Below are 21,126 nucleotides of genomic sequence, written 5' to 3'. Positions count from 1 at the left end.
TGCATGCTCTTAACTTGAGGTAAATGTTGGGCAGTTCTCCCCCTTTCCCTGTTCAAGAAGTTCTAGACTTTTATTGCAGCTTGCTTCTGTACTGGTACCCTAGAAGAATGGTGAGTCAGTCTCCTCTCTCTAGAGCTTACCTGATTGTGCCTCAGTGGGAACAAAGCTTGCTGTATACCCACCACAGTTGCTCTCTTTTAAATGAAGTCTTTTTTAGACAATCTAGCTGTTTTAAATGCTATTGTAGTAGTTTTCCTTTTGTATTGGATAGATTTCAAAGTAAAATAGGAGTCTGTCTTTCAAAGGATGGGTTTATTTTTCCACAATTAGAGCCATCTCCCTCTTGTGTCTTTGGCTCTCTTTCCTTTGGTCCTTTATATGAGTTGGTTGCTCCTTTCAGAAATAAGAGTAGTAAGCATCTGCTGGAATCTTTGCCTTTCTGCTATGCTCCTGTAAGTTCAAACCAGACATGTAGCCTGTTAGCTATTTAATGAGTGTATGGAGAGAAAAAAAAATCACATCACTAGCTGGCTGAGGAAAATGTAGGCTGCTTCCTGGCAGTAGTTGCTTCCTGAGAGGCGTTCTGTGTCAAAAGGTTTAGGGTAATATCTAGAACTGCTTGCTTTTGTACTACATTTCATGTAGTTGTTACCTCATCTTTCTTTTTTGGATGGATGCTGTTATGATCAGCACCTTGAGTTTGAAGTGCCTTTAGATTTGAGATTCCACATAGGTCTGTTGGCATGCTATTATCTTAGTTTAAGACCTACTTAGTTTAAGACCCACTATTATCATAGTAATAACAGTAATATCCCAGAACATACCAATGGTAAAATAGAGCTGGTGTTCAAAATATTTATCAATAACGTATGGGAAGAACTGTGAGAGTATGTTGTAATCATCCCAAAATCATGCATTATAAATCAGATAATAATTGATTCTAAAATGGTATTCTACTTCCAGTTATGACACCAGAACAAGCTTTGCTTCTCTAGTGGACACCATGCAGTACATTCAGCCTTAAGGTTAAAGGGCTTCAGTATTTTACAGGGCTTGTCAAGGATCATGTCAGTCTGATCTGAAATGGGCAGTTGTTTGGTGAATTCAAGGTAGTGTGGCATGACATGTCCTTCAAGTAGTGATTCTGACAGTGATGGCTGGGATTCCTCCACGGGTCAGTGAAAGTAGGGACAAGAAATCCTTCTCTGTAGGCATCTGTATATCATGGGTTGATTACAACTAAAAAAAATAGTTATATGCTATGTATTTCTACGGTCCAGCTTACAAGCTATAGAGGTATGTTACTACAGTAGTTATTTACAAAAATTAACTGCCTGAGATTTTAAAAATATCCAGCACACAATATTTCAAGTGAATCTAAGAAAAGATTGAATTCTTTTGTTTTGATATATACAAGCAGGACTTAAATATCTGTCTTCTCAATTTATTTTCAACCATGTACACCTAATACCAAAATGTAGGGTCTCATTTACTCTTCTAGCTCCCAAAGTTATTCTAATATAACATTGGGCAAAGCCCACAATTTTTGTCTTCAAGAGGAAATAGAATGAGTTGCTTTGCACCTAAGGGTTCAAACTCTACCTGACCTCTGAACTGTAATTGGGGCCTTCACAATAGGAGACACAAGGTTTGCAAGATTTGTCTTCTGAATTCTAATAAGTGGATGAATTTCAGAATCCTTAACACTGATCCTCTCAGATGCTCCAAAGAACACACTACCTGCTTTACACAGGTGATGCTGCAGCTCAAGCAGCAATTTAGTTATTTGACTTAGCTAATGGAAGTGTCACAGGCGATTATAGCTCTGAGGCTTAAAATTTGCTGGGAGAGACTGACGGTTGAATCAGATGGTGACCAACACAGGAAACACTGAGTTATGCTATCCTTTATTACATTAAAAAAAAATATTCCATCTACTATTTTTAGTCTTACTACTAATGCTATAATTATGCATAAACAATATGTAACCTAACATCTACAGTGATGATGTACACAGCCTTACATACACAAATCACACTGGCTCATTCACACGCTAATTTATGCGTTGTTACAAACCCACCATCTTTCTACCCATTAGTGACTCAGTGTGGCAGCACCAGGGAAGCCATGCTCTTGTGCACTACCCAGTGGGTCACTCGGGTGTCCGTGCTGATGTGAGAGGACAGCTGCAGCTGGCCAGGGATGCTGCTAATGAGGTAGACCGGGGCCTGCATGAGTCAATCCTTTTCCTCAGGCACCCAGCAAAGTCAGGGGCATTTCTGTGATCAGTGGTCACAAGTGGGTTTTCTCTGGAGTCTTCAAAGGAACTTCCCCATACCTGCTATGCCGTGGGGTGGGCTGATGTCAGTGGTCACTGGTGTAGGCATTTCGTGAGTATTTTCAACCAGTCATCTTAAATATCATAAGTTAATTTCCTTTTTTGTTTTACTAGCCATTTTCAAGCTGCGGTTTTATACAATTGTCTCTGGCAGACTTTGGATATCAAGGGAAGGGGCTATGAGAACTCCTCCGCAGGAGGATGTTTGTATAAAGCGTCTGTCTTTCTCCAGCCTGGTCTTTCCCTTCTCCCCTCCATACACAACTTTTAGGTACAACGAAGACTGAAGTAGGTGTTGGAGGACATTGTGTAGCTTATCTAGTTATCTGGGCTTCTTCAGAAGGGTTGGGTTTTTTTTTTGCTCCTGAAGTCCTATTTTTCAGTGTAAGATAAATGACTCTTTTAAAGTATTTGTACTGATTGACTTAAGCTAGATGCCTCTAGTTAAATGATGTACTTCTTAATACAGGAAGTAAGATACTAAGAGAAGCTCTGATAAAAGGCATATAAAAATACAGAGCATAACTTCCTTGATCTGACATCTGAATAGTTTGACTATTCATGCTATTCATCTACTCTCTGATAGATAATTCTTTACCTATTGAGTGTTATTTAATTTTAAGCTACCAACTGCCTATGAACTGTTCCTTGCATTTAAAAAGTAAGTATGGACTGATTTTTGAATATGCTTAGATAACTGTCTCCAGAAAATATATTGTGCTCTTAAGGTTCTGATTAAACAGTTTTTGAAAGTAGCTGGGCTCTACTGTGTTACACAAACCATCTCAAGTGGAAAGGCCAGGGTATACTTCAGGAGGATGGAATCTAGCCTAACGCTCATGTGGTCACCACACATGATTCTGTACGTTCCTCTGCAGCGTTCCTCTGGCTGCTGATCTGGAAAATGCCGGTAGCTCAAGAGTTCAATCAAAGAACCAGTGGGAGGTATATGAATATTTAAAATTACGCCTAGCTGCTGGAAGAGAGCATTTGTTGAATAAACTTTAAGCTGCTTTAGGCAAGCCATCAATTATTTGATTGCTCCTGCTAGTTGTTCAAAGTATTTTTGTATGTAAGGTAGAATGGTGTTACTCATCTGCTCTAATATTATATTTGCAAAGTTATATTCTGTAAATTCACAATGGACTATTAGAGTGGATTTGGCAATGGATTGAGCTTTCCACGCATGCAGTATAGTCAAAGCCCTAGAACTTGTGTTCCAATGAAATAAGATATTCATCTTGGATGCGCACTGAGCACACTTGCCAGAAGGGTGTGGGACCTTCTGGCTCTTTTTTGGTTGACTAAAAGACAGAGTCTATCATACGCAATGTCCTACCTTTTGCACCAAAAGAAGCCTCCAGTTTCATAGTTTTTTGGGGGACTGAACCTATGTTTCCTCCTTTGAAGAAAAGTGGAAATTAGAAGGGAGGGGGAGAAAAATCACAGTAGTAATACTTTGAGAGTATGTCATGCAAGAAGCTAGGTGTTAACTTTATTAGTTCTCCAAACCTACTTTGATTGGGGGGGGGCCGGGGGGGGTGCTGTTTGTTTGGTTTGTTGTTTTTTTTTTTTAAGCTCAGGAGAGCCTATGGCTTTTCAAGAGTGAAGGCATAAAGAAATTTGAAGTCTCTCTTGAGAATTAACAATTGTGTATTTTAATGTCTAGGTCGTCAGTTTGTTAGTATTCCAGCTTATACTGAAACATCAACAGCTGTTTTGGAACTTCATGCTTTGATGTTTTGCAGCTACAGCTTAGAGAAACTTAGTCATATTCCACTTTTTTAAAAAATATGTATAAATTAGTTTTTATGCTACAAATTAGGTAGAAATGACAATATATGAGGCAGGACAAGCTGAAATTTAGGGTTGTTACTGTTAGGAAAATTTGTACCAGTTTAAGCCGAACCATTTTAAGGCACCGGCAATTGTTTTGGATAGGCTCACAAGCTGAGAATGATGCAGGGTTGGGTTTTTTTTTTGGGGGGGGGTGTTTTGGTTTTTTTTGGGGGGGGTGTGCTGTGTTGCAAGTGGATCTGATTGCAGTACAGTTTTCATGAAAATGGGTAGGCTACTTAAATTGTTAGTAGCAGAAGAAGCTTCTGTGACAGCAGATCCCAAGGGAACCTTTTGCTTACTCGGTATAGTAAGTTTGGGGAAGTTCTGGTTAAACACTTGCCCAGACTCCTGTGTGCCAGCTGGTGGTAGGAATAGAGGATGTGCAAAATGACTCTGAGCCCCTGCATCTGGAGGTTCCCATTCTGCTTTCTATGCCTTCTGCACTGCTCATGCCATATTAAAAAACAAACAAACAAACAAACAAAAAACCCAACAACAACAAAAAAAACCCCCAAACTTAAGCCTGACTGGTTTAGTATAGGGTTCAGACATTATATATAACTTTCAGATGCTTTTGTTGTAAGATTTCAGATACAATGTTGCAATGTTTTAATTTCCTCATGTTTGTTATCTTAAATTATATACCACATAGACGTAGTTTGAAAGTCTTTGGCTTCAAATGGTTCCCTTCTTATGGTAGCTGCACAAACAATTAGCATTGTATAGAAAGCTTGTTTTACTTCAGTAGTGTTTAGAATTAATCTCTTATTTCTGTGAGTAGATAATGAGCAAAGCTGTTCTTCCAACATGTATTTTGTGCATTTGACAATGGGTGGGACTGCTATGCTTAGTAAAGTTAAATGTAAGCAAATGTATGAAGAATTAATTCCAAAGTCTTGATGGGTAAGGGAAAGACTAATGGTAACTGCCTTGAATTCTGTAAATAAAAAGGCTTTTGGATCAGAAAGTGTTCAGAGTAGCTATGATACTAAATTGCTGTATTTTCATACTGGTTTATTTTTGAAAGATAATATGCAGGCTCTAGTTCAGTAACAGTGCACGTTATACTTGGGCAAGTATATGAATTTCACTGTGGATTAAGTGATTTATAGAGCTTCCAGCAGGTATGAGTAACTCATTCAGTATCTTGGGGAAAGAAGATCAGCTATACTTGACTTTCACGGTGGTAAACTAACAGTACTAGAATGAATGTACTAGAGCATTGTGTGATTTATGAGAATACTTTTCAAGGAATAATACTGTTAGAAAAGGTACAGCTTGTCTAAGACAAGGTGTCTATGAAAATAAAATTACTTTTTAAGAGGATGGATTGGGGGGGGGAATAGATGGAGGGGTGGTTTTTGGGTTTTGGTTTTGTTTTTTTTTTTTTTCCCTTCTAATGAAATTTCCATACTACTGGCTTGTTCTGTTCTCATAGGTATTTACTTTCTGATATTTACCTATTTGGATACCCAAAGTGACTTATTTTAGTGAATGGGGTCTAGCAGGCATAATGGTGAGATACAAAAATACAAAAGTAATATTGTATTTTTATTTTTAGTAACTGAAAACTTTGCTATCTGAATAGAACTTTGCTATAGAACTCTTTGCTATCTGAATCATGGAACAATATGAAGTCTTGGAAAATGCAAGCATAAAAGGAGGGGGTTTTTTTGTGGTGTTTTTTGGGTTTTTTTGTTTTTTTTTTTTAAAGGTCATCTTCGTTACATTCTACTTTGCCAAAGTCATTCCGTGATCTTGTAATGGAAGAAGAAAAATGTGTAAGTGCGAATAATTTACCTGGTACTGGTAGCAAAAGATCTGGATATAAAGGAACTGAGGATTCATCAGTCCAAAACACCATAAGGTAAGAGAGCAGTCTTCTCCTAATTGATCAACCATTATACAAGAACCACAATAACCTGTTTAAATTCTGCTAAAATAAGAAAGGATAAAATTGTCGTTAAAAAAAAAAAAAAATTCCTGTAAGCATTCTTTTAATGATTCTGTTAATAGGATTTATGAACAGAATACTCTTATGAATAGGAAGCTTAAATACTGAAGCAATTTAATGCCACTGCTAATATTTTGTTTGAGTTTCAAAGTGTTTGTGTCCTCCGTATATATGGACACATGTGTGTCTGTGTGTATATATATATATATGGACACAAACACTTCAGGCTCCAAACAAAATACGTGTCTGTGTGTGTGCATTTGTATATGTAGGTATGTATAAAAATGATAAACCTATATTTTCTAACTTCTGTAGAAATTAGATATTCTTTAGCATTCAGATACGCCATGCATGAAACAGAGTTTGCTTAGGAGTATTTCTGTGTCACCGCTGAATGAATAAAATCAGTTTATTCAAACACAATTTTGGCATTTCCTGATCTGAGTTTTCTTATAAGATGACTTAATTGTTTAGGTGCAATTTTTCATGGATTAAGAGGGATTACTGTAATATTGATGCATTGGTTTTGTCCGTGTATTATAATTACTGGGGAACTACAATTCTAAGGACAAAAATAACTTCTTCTGAGGTGCATGTGAATTATATGTCTAGTTATTAGACAATATCGCTCTTTGGTCAAATTGTTTTAGCCACGCATTCTCTTGCTACCTCCAATAAAAACTCTGGGTTAAAATAACTGTCTAAGCTGAGGAAAGAAATCTCAGCCTTATTCCTGAAGGTCTGCATGACTGAGTTGCCCACTCACCTGCATCTCTTCCCCCTATCATCAGTAACTTTGAATGCTATACATTTCAAATATATTTATGAGACAGAGGACCTGAAAATCTTACAGACTTTCCCACCCACCGTCTGGAAGCAGTGCAGGCCAGCTGCCCCACGGTTGTAGGGGAGCCAAGGGTGACAGCAGGACTGGCCGGATGGTGGCCTCCCTGGCAAGGGCACAGCCCCACTGTGCCGGAGTGAGGTGAGCAGGGCAGGCTCCATGGCAGAAACCAGGGTGAGCCACAGTCAGTGAGTGGAGACAGGTCCGTTGGGATGAGGCAGGGTTGAGGTCCAACCTGCAAGTCAAGTCAGGGTCAGGAACAGCAAGGCTGGGCTTGGGCATAGCTGCAGCGTAGCTCAAGAAAGGCCTAAGACTGAGGGACTGAGCTTAAATGCAGCTCCTGAGTAAAGAGGGGGAGCCCCTCTTTAAGCTCTTCCTTACAACTAACCTCTGTTCATAGCAGCCTGACTCAAGTTTACACAGCTGTGCTGAGGGAGAAGAGTTTGCAGAGCCTGCTGGTGCACAGGGAGCCCTGACACCCATTACCCCCCTTTTTCTTATGAACTCCTTTTTCTCATGAACTCCTGTTCCATGCTCCTTCAAAAACTGTCCCCTCCATAAGGAAAAGAATGTTCTGCTGGGCCTCCCTCTTGTTTGCTCAGCTTGTATAGAAACCAGTGTTTCCCTAGGACAGAAGCAGTATGTGTCCTATTGGTAGATAAAGAACAAAATGAGGGTAGAAATATAGCAACATTGTGTGTGGGATGGTGTTAGAGGAGAGAGGTAGGAGGGATTTGGAGAGTGTGTGTGACAGGTGGGCATTCTTCAGGAACAGAGGGATAAAGCTGAAGTTACTGGGGTGAGTGGAGATGTAGGGACACAAAGCACAAATCTGCAGAAAAACAGGTATAATTAATTTTGTTGCTAGCAAAATAATAAAGTTTTTTGTCATATGGGAGATGGCAAGGGCTGGTGATAAGGGAATTTGCACTGGATTATTATTATTATTAGCTTTGTCACACCTACTCTGTGATCTTCATAAAGTCATTTCTTTTCCTTTTGCATTCTTTGTCTAGTCTGTGCAGTCTGGCCAGTCTGCACGCTCTCAAAGTGGATTATTTGAGCTCAATCCAGGCCTAATACGTTAGCTGTCAGAAAATGATACATTAAGCTAGTGGGAGCCTAGATGACTAGATTGACTATAATGAGTTGGAAAAGATGGCACTTCCAGAGCTATTTCAGGTTGTTTTGAATTGTGTCTGAAGATGCTTATTTCTCTCTATTAGGTATAAAGAGCCTAGGTGACTAGTTCATCCATCTGAAAGTTAGGAGTTGAGTTTCTAGTTTGAGGTAATTTTATTCTTTGACTGTACAGTACCTGTCACAGTAGGCTCTGATTTTTGCCTGTGGCACTCAAAGGCTGTTTCTGTGAAGATTAATTATCCACACCCTTACCTCTTCCTTTTTAAGGAAAGGAAATTGCACGTGCGTAGAGCATAAATAATCCTCATCTGTTGATGTCAGACTCACTGATGGGACTCTGAAGATACTTGCATGGCTACTGTTCCTGCTTTGTCTTTTTTCTTTGGATAAACTGTGCAGTAATTAAACTGACAATTTTCTTAAGTCTCTGGATGAGGGGGTTTTGGTGGTTGCATAAACATTCTTCCATATACTGTCACCTTCCAATTTATGCAACCCAGAAATTTTCTATAGATGAACCATGTCATGAATGTGGAGATGTGAATTAGATTCAGTCCAGAGGCAGATCAGCCCAAAAGCTTGACTGTGTGGATGTGGCGGCATTGTTTCCAGGGACAGCTCAGTCTTGGGAGTTATGCTGTGCAGCTGTGCATGTGTAGCTCATGGTCCAAGCTAAAAACATAGGCCTGACATGACTTAACTTTGTTGTGGCAGCCTGGGTTGTCTTCACTGTGTTACTCCAGGGAGCAGTGAAGAGTCTTAGTGGAAACAAGTCTTTGTGGCTTCGCGTGGGAATGGCCTAGTTCTGGCATGGCTAATAATGAGCTAATAAGTAGTACATGACTCAAATGGTACAGCAAAACACAAGAGGTTCTGCAGGAGACCAGGCTTTGTGTCCCTTTTCGGAGAGCAGTCATTAAATCAGGGAGGCACTGGACCTGAACTGGCTTCAAATGAAAAAATCCGCAGGAAACAGTGGGGAGCTGAGTGCTGGGACATCTTGGTGGCTGTGCAGGAGTCATGGCAAGTTCAGCCAACTGACTTAATCAGGTTGGTTCAGTACTGATGATACTTGGCTGGTTTGTTTCCATGCAGAACCACTTATGTCTCTGCATCAGTCTTTAATTTTCAAGACTTCCAGGTTTCCAAGTTCTATATTTTTGAGGCTTTTTTTCCATTTTTTTGTATATGCTAGCTTTCCGTTTCCCGTCTGTTCCATTTCTCCTAGTTATTTTGATGCCAGCTGAGGAATTAATCTAGCATGTTGAAATATCTGCAGTTGATTTAATATCTGGACTGAGTGTCTTGCTAGCAAGAAACACAGATGTACGTATGTACAAACAGATTCAAAATATCTGAACTGCTTCCTACATTTTAAAGCCACATTTAAATTGAGAGAGATGACATGGGTATTTAAACTTAGCTTTTAATTGATCACTAGAGTGTGCTGTGACACTGGAACTATTAATTCCAGTTTTTGGAAGTTTCTGTTGTGGTTTTTTTGGTTGTTGTTTGGGTTTTTTGGTTTGTTTGTTTGTTGAGAAGTCTTACTCTGGAAAGAGCTTTTTATCTGTACTGAAACTGGTTTGTTAAGTATAACAATCTACTTTGATTAATTTATAGTAGTGCTGTGAGTTCTTTGGATTGTGAGTGGGAAGAAGAGCATAGCTGTCAAATGGGCTGGATAGGTGTTGGTTACTGTTAAATGTGCAGGAAGGTGAGCATTATTAAAACAGGTGGAAAAAGAGATAAAGTTGAGAAATTACACCTGAATAAAGGCATTTAATAAGTTGTACAAACATGCTCTTAATTAAACAAACCAGCAAGCAAAAAACTGCCTTCATCTCCTCTTCTCTTTCCTTCCTTTTCTCTGGTTCTTTCCTGCTTTTTTTTATGTTATTATCTTTAAGTGCAGTAAAAGCTGGAAGCTGATTTATCTAGACTTCAGCTAAAAAGTAGTCCCCTGCTGTTGAAATCCTAGAATAATTTAGATTCTCTAGTTCAGCCTCCTGGCTCAAAATATGTCAAACTAGATCACGTTGTTCAGGGCCTGGTCCAGTGGAGTTGTGACAGCTTCCAAGTATGAAGATACCCCAACCTTTCTGGGCAACACGTTCCAGTGTATGATTGTCCCCATAGTGGGATTTTTTTTTTCCTTATATCTGACTGGGATTTCCTGTTTTGCAGGTTGTGTATGTTACCTCTTATTCTATCACTATGCACCTCTAAGAAGATTCTTGCTGCATCTTTTCTCTAGCCTCCAGTTAGGTAGTTGAAGACAGCAGTGAGATGTCCCCTTTGCCACCTTCTTTTAGGATTAACAAAACACAGTTCTTCCTGTCGTGTGCTCCAGCCCCTAATCTTGGTGGCCCTCCACTGGACTTGTTCCAGCCTGACAGCATCCCTCTTGTATTGAGGAGCCCAAAACTAGGTATGATCTTCTGTATGTAGACTAATACAGCATAGAGGGGAAGAATGACTTCCTTTGACTGCCTGGCTACACTCTTGCTAGTACAGCCCACTATGCAGTTGGCTGCCTTTGCTGCAAGGGCATGTCCCAATTCATCTTTGACTTGCTGCCAGCTGGGACTGCAGGTCCTTCTCTGCAGAGCTGCTTTCTAGCCAGGCAGCCCCTGGTCTGTACTGCTGCGTGCGGCTGTTCTCTTCCAAATACAGGACTTTGCACATGCCTTCGAAATTCATGAGTTCTCAGTTGCCCATTTGTCCAGCCTCTTGAGGGCCTTCTGAATGGCAGCCTGGCATCCAGAATGTGGACTGCTGCATCCTCCCCACCCTCTCCACGTTCATCTGTGGCCTTGCTGAGAGTGCGCTCTGTTCTACCAAAGACGCTAAACAGGATTGGTCCCAGTATCAGTCCCTGAGGACCACCACTAGTACTTGGTTTCCAGTTGGACTTTGTACAGCGAATCCACAACCCCTGAAGCCCTTCAGTCCAGCCCATTTTTCACCCATTTTTTAGTCCATTTACTCAGTCCATATTTTTCAGGCTGAGTGTAAATATGATAACAGAACATGTCAAAGGCCTTGCTGAAGCCAAAGAATATGACATCCACTGCTCTCTGGTTGTCTGCAGAGCCTGTCATTCTATCACAGAAGGCAATCAGGTTGGTCAGACACAATTTGCTTGTGTCATAAATCCATGCTGGTTGTTCCCAGTCATCTTCTTGTCCCACATGTGCTCAGAAATTACTTCCAGAAGGACTTGCTCCACAACCTTCTCCAGAATTGAGGTGAGAGTAATCAGTCTGTACTTCCCCATATCCTCCTCCTTGAAAATGGGTATAACATTTAGCTTTTTCTAGTCATCAGGGTTGGTTGGTTTGGTTTTTTTCTTGCTAATATAGAAGCCCTTCCTTTTGTCCTGCACATCTCTCAGTTGTTTCAGCTCCAGCTGAGCATTGGCTCTTACAACTCTGTCCCTACACACAGAAGTAATATTTCTGTTTTCCTCTGGTGTAGACTGTCCCTGCTTCCACTGTTTATATGTGTCCTTTTTGAATTTGAAGTCCATGTAGGTTGCCTGTTCATTCCTGCCAACCTTCTGCCATGCTTGCTTGACTTAAGGAACATTGAAATAATCTGATTTTGTGTTTGGAGGAGGCTGTCCTTGTATATCAGCACTCAGTCCAGATACTGTCTATATGAAGTGTAGTCATTCTCTCTTGTTCTTTCCTTTGCAAGGTTAGAGATAATTTTTAGTCTTCTCTCAGAAGATGATCAGTGGAAGACTCAATATCAGTTATTCTTCTCTGCATCTATGACAGTTTAGATTACTCTTCCTTGAACCTAAGAGACCAAAACTGAAAGATCGTCCAAATAAGCTTTGTCCAGTGTGGTATAAGTTGGCAAAAGTATTTGTTTCAAATGGAAACAACTTTGTTTTTTTCCCAACCGCATACTTCTGATTCGTTATCATGATCAGTACACCCTGGATTATCCTTTTTCTCTTCAAGCTGAAAAACTCACAGCTTATAGCTACTACAGCCTTCACTTCACACAGTCTTTTGTTTTGTACTTCTGAATTTCCTTTCCCATTGCTTTATTCCACAGTCATACTGTTCATTTTTATCCTTTGCTAAATTAATAGAATCTCTTAATATTGTCTACTGGTTTGAGCTTTGCTGCTTATTGTGTCCACCAACATTAACTTAGTTATATTTATTTTAGTTAACTTATTCTTTAAAATAATGATTAACCCAGCTGTAAAGTGAGTAAGGAATTAGCTAGGTAGGAGAGGTTTGAGAAACTTGTTTAAAAAAAATAAATGGTTATGTGGCACTTGACTCAATGTCTTACAGAATTCCTATATTCGTTTATCACACTTATCTGGCATGACCCAATACCTTTCTTAAATAAAATAGGATTCTCTAACCTGCCATTGGTTTTCTTTTACCAAAGATGAAACAGAAAATCAATTTATGAAATACTAATTTTCTACCTTTTTTCCATTTTTAACTATTCTTCAACAGCTATGGAAAAAGCATTGCATATTAATGAGGTAAAAATAAAGGAACTGTAGCTTTATAGATACTCAATCTGGAGAATGGTACAGCAGATTTGACCACTCTTGCTATGGAGCGGTTGTTTCATATGTCAGTTCTTTCAAAGCTCTGGAATAGTGGTTATCTGGAAATGTCCAGTTTGGAGAGTACCAGACCTTTTTGGTTTCCTCTCTACGCTGTGTACCACTGGCTGTCCTGTCAGTGTCTGATATGATCACCACTACTGAAAATGGAGGGCAAGGATCATCTTGACTAAAATGAACTGTCTTTCCTGGTGGAAACACAGAAGCAATATGACCTGGCAGAAGGTGTATCTGTTGGGTTTGATTCAAGGGAGTGACACTGTAGAAAGCTTATTTTGAAGTCCAGTGTTATGCCCTGGCAGCTGTTGCTGCAGATATATACATACTTTTCCCTGAGCAGTTAAATTTGTGTTAATTCTGTTCTTTGAGTAGTTGGCTGTTTGGTGGGCAAAATTATGTTTTGTGACAAAAAGCTGCGCATGGTTCATTTAAATGCCATTTTTGATGATGGATGTTGCATTTCACATTTTTTGAGATCTTGCCCTCATTGCTTAGCAATAGGAATCATGGTTCTTGTTGTCCTTGGAATTGTGTTCTGGGGAAAATATTCCAGGCAGAGAACTTAGCAGTTACTGGAATTCTTTTAGCTTTCCATAGATTTTTCCTCTTTTCCAAGAGTTTGTGGCCACTTACAGAGGATTACCAAAGCCTTAAAGAAAATTGAGACTGATTTATTGAAATACCAACACCCTTAGAGTTTTTTACAATGCCATAGAATAATTCAAAAAAGTCTGCTACCATTTCATAGTATGCTGTAACACTTCTTTAGAGTTCTGGAAATTGCAAAAGTTGCAAAAGATAGGTATTAAATAATGAGAATAGGTCCCTCTCTTCCTACCGATATAGGATTTTTCTGACACATGTACTTGTCTCTTAAGGCATACAGTATACCCAATGTGACTTCTTTTTGTTGAAAGGTTAACATTTTGCAACTGAATAAAGTATCTTCCTGTTGGGAACTCTACTGATATTTCAGGATTTTTTTCCCCACATTCTATTAATTCTAGTTTTATGCTGTTCTTATGAATGTGGGAGGTGGTTGCAGGATATGTACTGAAAGTCCATAATTTCTGGGCTTACACTTGAGGAAGTAATTTACTAGTGCTATTGTAGCACTGGTTCTTTTACATGAAACACTTAATTTGAATACATGGCAGTTTGTTTTTTTTTTATCTTGAAGCCATATTCTTTTCATATTAATTGCAAACATTTATAGTCAATGCTGTTAGTGCATAACTCAGTTGACTATTTTACATCTAAAAAATACTTTTTTTTCTTTTTTTAAAGCGCCTTTGTTCAAATGCTCAAATGTTAGGAAATGCCAGAATTAATGCCCAAGTTGAAAATCCATTAAGTTCTGGTAGTCAGAAATGAGCATCAGTGTCTCTTCTAGTTACAGTATCGCACTTAAAGACAAATTCAGCATTACATCCTAATGCCTTTCTTCTGGAAAAACACTACACATTTGTAATTGCCTACTGTAAATTTGTACTTCACAGTATGATGTAGGAGAATGCTCTGTCAGTGACTTTCACTCTCTTTTCCTACCTTTTTCCATGTGCACCACTAGAAGTAGCCCAGGTCTGGAAGACCATGTTCTGGATTCTCCACAGATGGAGAGTCATAAGTAAGTTTGACAGTGGCTTAGATTCTGGAGCTTGTTTTCTGTGTGTTGTGCTGACCTTGTTCTTGATTTTGCCTCATAATGTCATTTGGGGTTTTTTTGCAGTCCTTGGTTAGCAGCATCACCAACTAGCTCTCCTGTGATAGCACCTGTCATGTTTTCAGCTATTGTAGAGGAAGAGCTCCAGCAAGAAGCTGCGCTTATTAGGAGCAGAGAAAAACCTTTGGCTTTGATCCAGGTAAAGTGCTGAGTTACTGCAGCTGTGAAGTAACACAAGGAGTTTTCAATGGCTGTTTCAGAGATCAGTTTTTAGGATTAATTATGTATTGGCACACTTAGTATCATTTACATAATGATATTAAATATGTAATAATAACTTCACATTGCTGTTTGATAAGGTAGGCCTATATTAAAGTCAAACTGACTACTGAGTCCATGATTAATGCATTCACAGAATTAGAGAATGGTTGAGGTTGGAAGGAGCCTCTGGAAATTGTCTGATCCAAACCCCTCAGAGCAGGGTCAGTTAGAGCAGGTTGCTCAAAGCTGTGCCTGGGCAGCTTTTGAATATCTGCAAGGATGGAGACTCCATGGCCTCACTGGGAAACCTGTTCCAGTGTCTAACCACTCTCACAGTAAAAAAGATTTTTATATTTAAATGCAATTTTCTGTATTTCATTCTGTGCCCATTGCCTCTTCTCCTGTCACTGGGCACCACTGAGAATAGCATGGCTCAGTTGTCTTTATTCTCTCCCATCAGATAATTATACACTTCGATAAGATCTCCTTAAGCCTTCTCTTCTCCATGCTAAACAACTGCAGTGTGCTCAGTGTCTCCTCATATGTCAGATGCTCCAAGCTCTTAATCATTTTTGTGTCCCTTCACTGGACTGTCTCCAGTATGTCCATGTCTCTCTTGTTTTGGGGAGTCCAGAAGTGGACCCAGCACTCCAAATGTGTCTCGCCAGTGCTGAGTAGAGGGGAAGGATCACCTATCTCAGTCTGCTGGCAATGCTGTCCTTCAGAGCACAGGAGGCTGTCACCCTTCTTTGCCACATGAGCACATTGCTGGCTAATAGTCAACTTGTCCACCAGGACCCCAGATCCTTTTATGCTAAGCTGCTTTCCAGCCTGTCGGACCCCAGTGTGTACTGGTGCTTGGGTTTATTCTTCCCAGGAGCTGGACCTCGCATTTCCCTTTGAACTTCATGAGGTTCCTCTTAGCCCATTTCTCCAGTGTGTCTGGGTCCCTCTGAGTGGCAGTGCAACCATCTGTTGTATCAGCCACTCCTTCCAATTTTGTATTGTCTTCAACCTTGCTGAGGGTGCACTCTGTCCCATCATGCGGGTAGTTAATGAAAATGTTAAACAATACGGGCCCTAGTCTCAGTCTCAGTATTGGTGCTAGTGACTGGCCTCTAGCTGGACTTTGTGCCACTGATCACAGCCCTTTGAGATCACCAGTTCAGACAGTTTTCAGTCCGTCTCGCTGTCCATTTGTATTGTCCCTATGTAAGCTTGTCCACTTAAGCTCTTAGTCTGTACTTAAGCTCTACCACTTTCCTAGGGATCAGGATGAAGGTAACCAGTAAGTAGTTGCCCAGATCCTCCTTGCCCTTCTTGAAGGTAGGAATGACATTTGCTTCCTTCCAGACCTCAGGAACCAACCCTTTTCGCCACAACCTTTCACAGATTTTTTTGAGAGTGGGCTTGCAGTCGTATTGGCCAGCTCTGATCTCAGGGACCTAGGATTGCTGAAGGCTGATCTTACCGCTAAAGACCAAGATGAAGGCGGCTGTTAGTTCCCTAGCCTTTTCCATGTTCTTTGTCATTCAGCAGTGGGCCCATGTCATCTTTTTGCTGCTGTAGAAGGCTTTCTTGTTGCCCTTCATGTCCCTTGCCAGATTCAACACCAGATGGGCTTTGACTTTTCTAATTCTGTTCCTGTGTGCTCAGTGTCTCTGTTTTCCTTCTGGGTCAGCTTTCTCTGCTTCCACCTCTTGTATGCTTCCTTTTTGTTTGTGTTTTGTCAGGAGCTCTTTCTTTGTCCATGCAGGCCTCCTGCCACTCTTGCTTGGCTTCCTGCTCACTGGCATGGACCATTCTTGAGCTTGGAGGAGGTGATCCTTAAAATCAACCAGCTGTCCTGGGCCCCTCTTCTTTCCAGGGCCATATCCCATGAATTTTTTCCAAGCAGATCCCTGAACAGATTATACACTTCTCTTCTGAAGTCCCAGGTTGTTATCCTGCTATTTGTCTTGTTCCCATCTCTCGGGATCCCGAGCTCCACCGTCTCATGGTCATTGCAGCCAAGGCTGCCCTCGACCTTCTCATCCCTGGACGGTCCTCCTTTGTACGTATGAGATCCAGCAGAGTGTCTCCCTTCATCAGCTCCTTAATCATCTGTGTTATGAAGTTTTCACCAATACAAACCTCCTGGAGTGCTTGCGCCCTGCTGTGTTGCCTTTCCAGCAGATATCAGGATGGCTTGTTTCCCATGAGGAGCAGGGCCTGCAAACATGAGGTTTCTTCAAGTTGTCTGAAGAAAGCCTCATCTACTACTTCTTCCTGATTAGGAGGTCTGTAGCAGATGTGCATTCAGGACCAGTAAAGCCAGTTCATAACCATGCTACTGGTATAAAGGTAGATCTTATACTGACATAAATGTTCTTTTTTCCTTCCAGATCGAAGAGTGTGCTATTCAAGATTTATTAATGCACTATGAAGCTTTTGACAACCCTGATGAATTTGTGACTGTTGAAAGGGCTCCGCAGGGACCTATAGCAGCACCTATGTGGAACAAGCACTAATTCGTATTCTTCACAGTCCATGTATGTGCACTTCTGAAGTTCTGATTCTTGTTACAAGTAAAACGGGACTGGAAGAACAGGAATCATGTAATTTTTAACATCAGCATTAAAACACTGCACATAATCACTAGGTATTTGTTAGAGAGAATGGAAATAATGTGTTCACTGTGTCCTTTACCCACAGTATATATTGTATGTATGTTTTCAGAGAATTTCTTTAACAAGACGTATTATTAGTAATGGTACATGAAGCTGTAGATTGGAAATGTATTTGCTAATCTTAAATTGTGAGGGTTTATTGTTAAATTCACAGGTGGCTGAAAAGCGAGAGCTTATTTTGTGATTTAATGTGGAATTGAATGTGCAGAATTATACGTCTTTAAAGTTTGGGGGGGGTATGTTCTTCAGAGCTTTTGGGCAAATTGGGAATATTGGAAAAAGTTTGTGCTTGAACTTCATGTAAAAATACAGTTTGATAATGCAGTTTTCCTTAAGTTATGTGTGTAAGTACTGGTTCTCTGATTGTTGCGCCCTGTACTTGTTACTGTCATGCTCCACAATGAACCTCTACGCTGTACCTAAGTGCCCTGCCATTGCCTGCTCTCAGTTCAGTTGTGCATGTTTTTTCACTGTTGTGAGACTGGCCTCTGAGCAGTCAGCTCTGTTGTGAAGTAAAGCACACAGTTGAATAGAATGTGGTGGCACTTAATTAGCTCATCTATAGTCTTATTCTGGTAAATATGGTACAGTTTTAGAACCACTGTGTTTAAGGTACAATTCACTTGAAGTGCTGAGGAAATAAAAGATCTCTGTATTCATTGTTAAAGCTATAGGGACGAATGCTTGACTGTGGAATTTGCAAACACCTAACCTTCAAAGATTATCATAGGTGGCTTTCAGTATTGTGTGTTCCAAAGTTCTCTGTGCCTGGTTTAAACAAATTTATATATGTATAAAAAAAAAAGAAAAAAAACAGTAGCCTTATCTGCAATATTCTGTCTAGTTTGTCTTTGTATAGGTGTGTTTGAACTTGTACTTTTTCAGTAGTGTCAATACTCACGAACTCTGGAAAACTGGAATTGAGAGCGCTACAGAAAATGAATGTAGAGAATTGATCACTGTGTGATAAAAGAATCTTGAAAAAACCTATGTAGATATGTTTAATGGTTTCAGGTCAAGCTACACCAAAAAATTCCCCACAAAAATTGTAAACAAATGCAATAAACCACAAAATCTTGATTTACACAAAGTTAGTATACTTTTATGTGCTGTCTATATATAATCAACGCTTTAGGTAACTATAGAGTAATCTAAAAGTTGGGGTTTTTTTTGTCTATGAAACAAGAAGTGTAGGCATTTTGAAGCTACACAGGCAAAGGAAGATGTAGCTTTTAATTCTATTTTAAATTCCACTGGTGATTTATTCACTATACTGATGAGAATACTTGCACTAAGTGCTTTACTTGATGTACTGCAGGGCCTTAGGGCCTGCTGAAACTATCCTGAATTAAAAGAAAGCTTATGTACTGTGAGAAATAGTTATAAAAGCAGTGGGACTTTCCAGGTATGAACCCAATTTGTTCTCAAATATAAAATTATTGTAAAGTTGCTAATTTGCATTTTGATTTTTTTTTTCTTTTTCAAAATTGATTAGAATATGCTGTTTAAAATGTCATTCTCCTGTCATTATAACTTGTGGTACAAATCTTGATGATACCTTCCTACCATATGCATTTTAACTGATCCCCCTGCCCCCGATTGGTAAGTCATTTACAGGTGGCAATAGGAAATTTCAGTTATAGATTCTAAAATGAAAGTATTCACAAAGGCTCTACCATAGTTTTCTGCTACGGTGAAATTATGGAACTGAACTTCTTTAAATGTTTTTGGACTTTAAATGATTTTGTGTCCCTGCTCTCCCTCCAGTTTTGGTTGGTTTTTTTTTTGTTAAATGCTTACAATAGGAAAATGATACAGAAAGTGACTCCTCGAGCTCTCTTGACAGTAGTCAACTTGAGATTTTCATTGATTGTGCTATTATTGGAATAATGTTTTGCAGACCCTTAGCAATTTGAACTCTCCCCTGCCTGAAGAATTGCTTGCTCTAATGAAATGACAAGTTAAGTCAGAAGAAATTACTGGATTATTAGATCTTGTTCTAAATATAAGGGTAAAAAAATTATATTGGAATAAAGTAATTTTAACCCTTAACCCTTGACTTCCATGATGCCATCAGAGAATGGCAATTCTTTTTTGAAGACCTTTGCAGTATTGGGAAACTGGTTAATGAAGGTATCAAATGATCTCAGAATGGATTCCTCCCATTGTACTCCAAGAAAAGTCTGTAAAACTCCCCCGAAGAGCCTGTTAGTTTAACTGAAGGGAAAATTCTTCCCTCTCTAAAATCAGATGCACTTCACCCTGGTCAAGTGAGATGTTGATGAGGCATCTGAAAGGTGAGTCCCTCCTGTCAAGGTTCTAGCTATGGCAAACCACAGAACTGCCAAGAGGGAAGGAACCTGGCATATCTGGCCAGTTGTGCACTGGAATAGAGAAATCTTTCTGACCGCTGACCAGTACTGTGGAATCTGAAACTCTGTTTTTACTGTACTCGTATGTCTGCAAATGCTTAAATGCAATGAGAGCAATGCAGATAATGTTTCTATGAATGCTCTGGAAGGATTGTTACAGGCGGGATCTGTAGATTCAGGATCAGAAGGGTGACTGTGAAAACCAAGCTAGTTCTGAGCCTCAGAGCATAAACTTTCCTAGAAAAGCATCTTTCTAGAGTCTCACAGTGGTGATTCCAATGGTACATTGGGTGCCTACATCTGTAGTGTGAGTAGGCAGTGGAACAGTGTATCTGTCCAAAGTAGTAATTGCTATGTAGTCTTGAATGGCTATTTGTGGCTCTCATTCACATTGCTATCTAGAAGAAGGTTTTCATACAGCAGCTGCGAGAAACCATGCCTAGCAAAAGACGTGTTCCACTGCCATCTTGTATGCTTTTTCCTCCCCAGCACCCTGTTATCTGCTTTTTAGGTTAAAGTAGCCTGGAACACTTGTGCTCCTTCCGGAACTATTTTTGTAGTGTTGTTTTAGGTGTCTAACTTTGAGAAGGAACTTGTTAGTTGTGGAAGGCCAACAAATTCACACACATACAATATATGTTTTAAATGAAAAAGTTTTTAATAGTGGTTCAGCAAAGGAATTCTCTGAGTTCAGGGAGTCCCTCAAATGGCTTGGGTGAGATTTTTCTTCAGTGGAAAAGTGGTGTCTGACACAAACTCTACCTAGAAAGTTTTTAGTTTCCAAGCAACTACTTCCTGCACTATGGTATATATCAAGGCACCAAAACCCCCATTTTTGTAGCAGCTTTCAGATACCTACCTGCATATTGCACTACTACTCCTCATGTTGCACTAGCGCTGCAGCACTAGGAGCCTTGAAGGCCTTGCCTGGAGGAAGGGAGTTGGGTGTGAACAAACAAGAATCTCCTAGAGATGAAGCTACCCCTCAGGTGAGCTATCTTCATTCTTCCAGCAGAGATTCTGACTTTTTTTTTTTCTTTCTCCCCTCCCCCCCCCGAAGTACATATAGAATGCTATTTCTTTAGCATGGCCTGTCTTTTTTCCCCTATTTTCTCTCATCACTTGAATAAAATGAGAAAAGAAATCGAGCAAACTTTTGCAAGGGTTTCAGATAAGGATTAGCAGTAAATACTACTAATATATAATACTAATACAAGTTGAAACTCTGCTCTGTAGGTCAGCCTTGAAGAATTTACCCAAGTTTATCAAGATGTTGCTTAAAACACGTTTTATTTCCTGTAATTTGAGTGACTGAAATGCTAACAGTTTGGTGTTTTAATGAGACGCATACAGACTTCAGGTAGAGCCTGAAACCTGAAGTTGGGCCTCAGGGTAGGTGCTATGTGACTAAGCTGCTGTTATAGACAGTAAAGAGCT

At 39.8% G+C, this 21,126-nt stretch overlaps 1 protein-coding gene across 9 annotated transcripts in view; it reads left to right on the top strand.

Moving 5' to 3' along the window:
- IBTK (inhibitor of Bruton tyrosine kinase) overlaps positions 1-18,766 on the top strand; it is a 63,268-nt gene extending 44,502 nt beyond the window's left edge. For 6 of the 9 annotated variants that reach the window (XM_072855368.1, XM_072855365.1, XM_072855362.1 and 3 more), the window contains 4 exons: positions 5,892-6,044; positions 14,295-14,351; positions 14,454-14,586; positions 17,033-18,766. In XM_072855368.1, the coding sequence (XP_072711469.1) occupies positions 5,892-6,044; positions 14,295-14,351; positions 14,454-14,586; positions 17,033-17,158 (469 nt within the window). In that variant the 3' untranslated portion in view covers positions 17,159-18,766. The remainder of the gene's footprint in view (positions 1-5,891; positions 6,045-14,294; positions 14,352-14,453; positions 14,587-17,032) is intronic. The other 3 variants (XM_072855366.1, XM_072855367.1, XM_072855369.1) reach the window with 3 other exon arrangements.
- The last annotated feature ends 2,360 nt before the right edge of the window (positions 18,767-21,126 follow it).

The sequence above is a fragment of the Ciconia boyciana genome, chromosome 3 (genome assembly GCF_034638445.1).
Source record: "Ciconia boyciana chromosome 3, ASM3463844v1, whole genome shotgun sequence".
NCBI classification, from domain to species: Eukaryota; Metazoa; Chordata; class Aves; order Ciconiiformes; family Ciconiidae; genus Ciconia; species Ciconia boyciana.
This window is presented reverse-complemented; position numbering and strand designations above follow the sequence as displayed.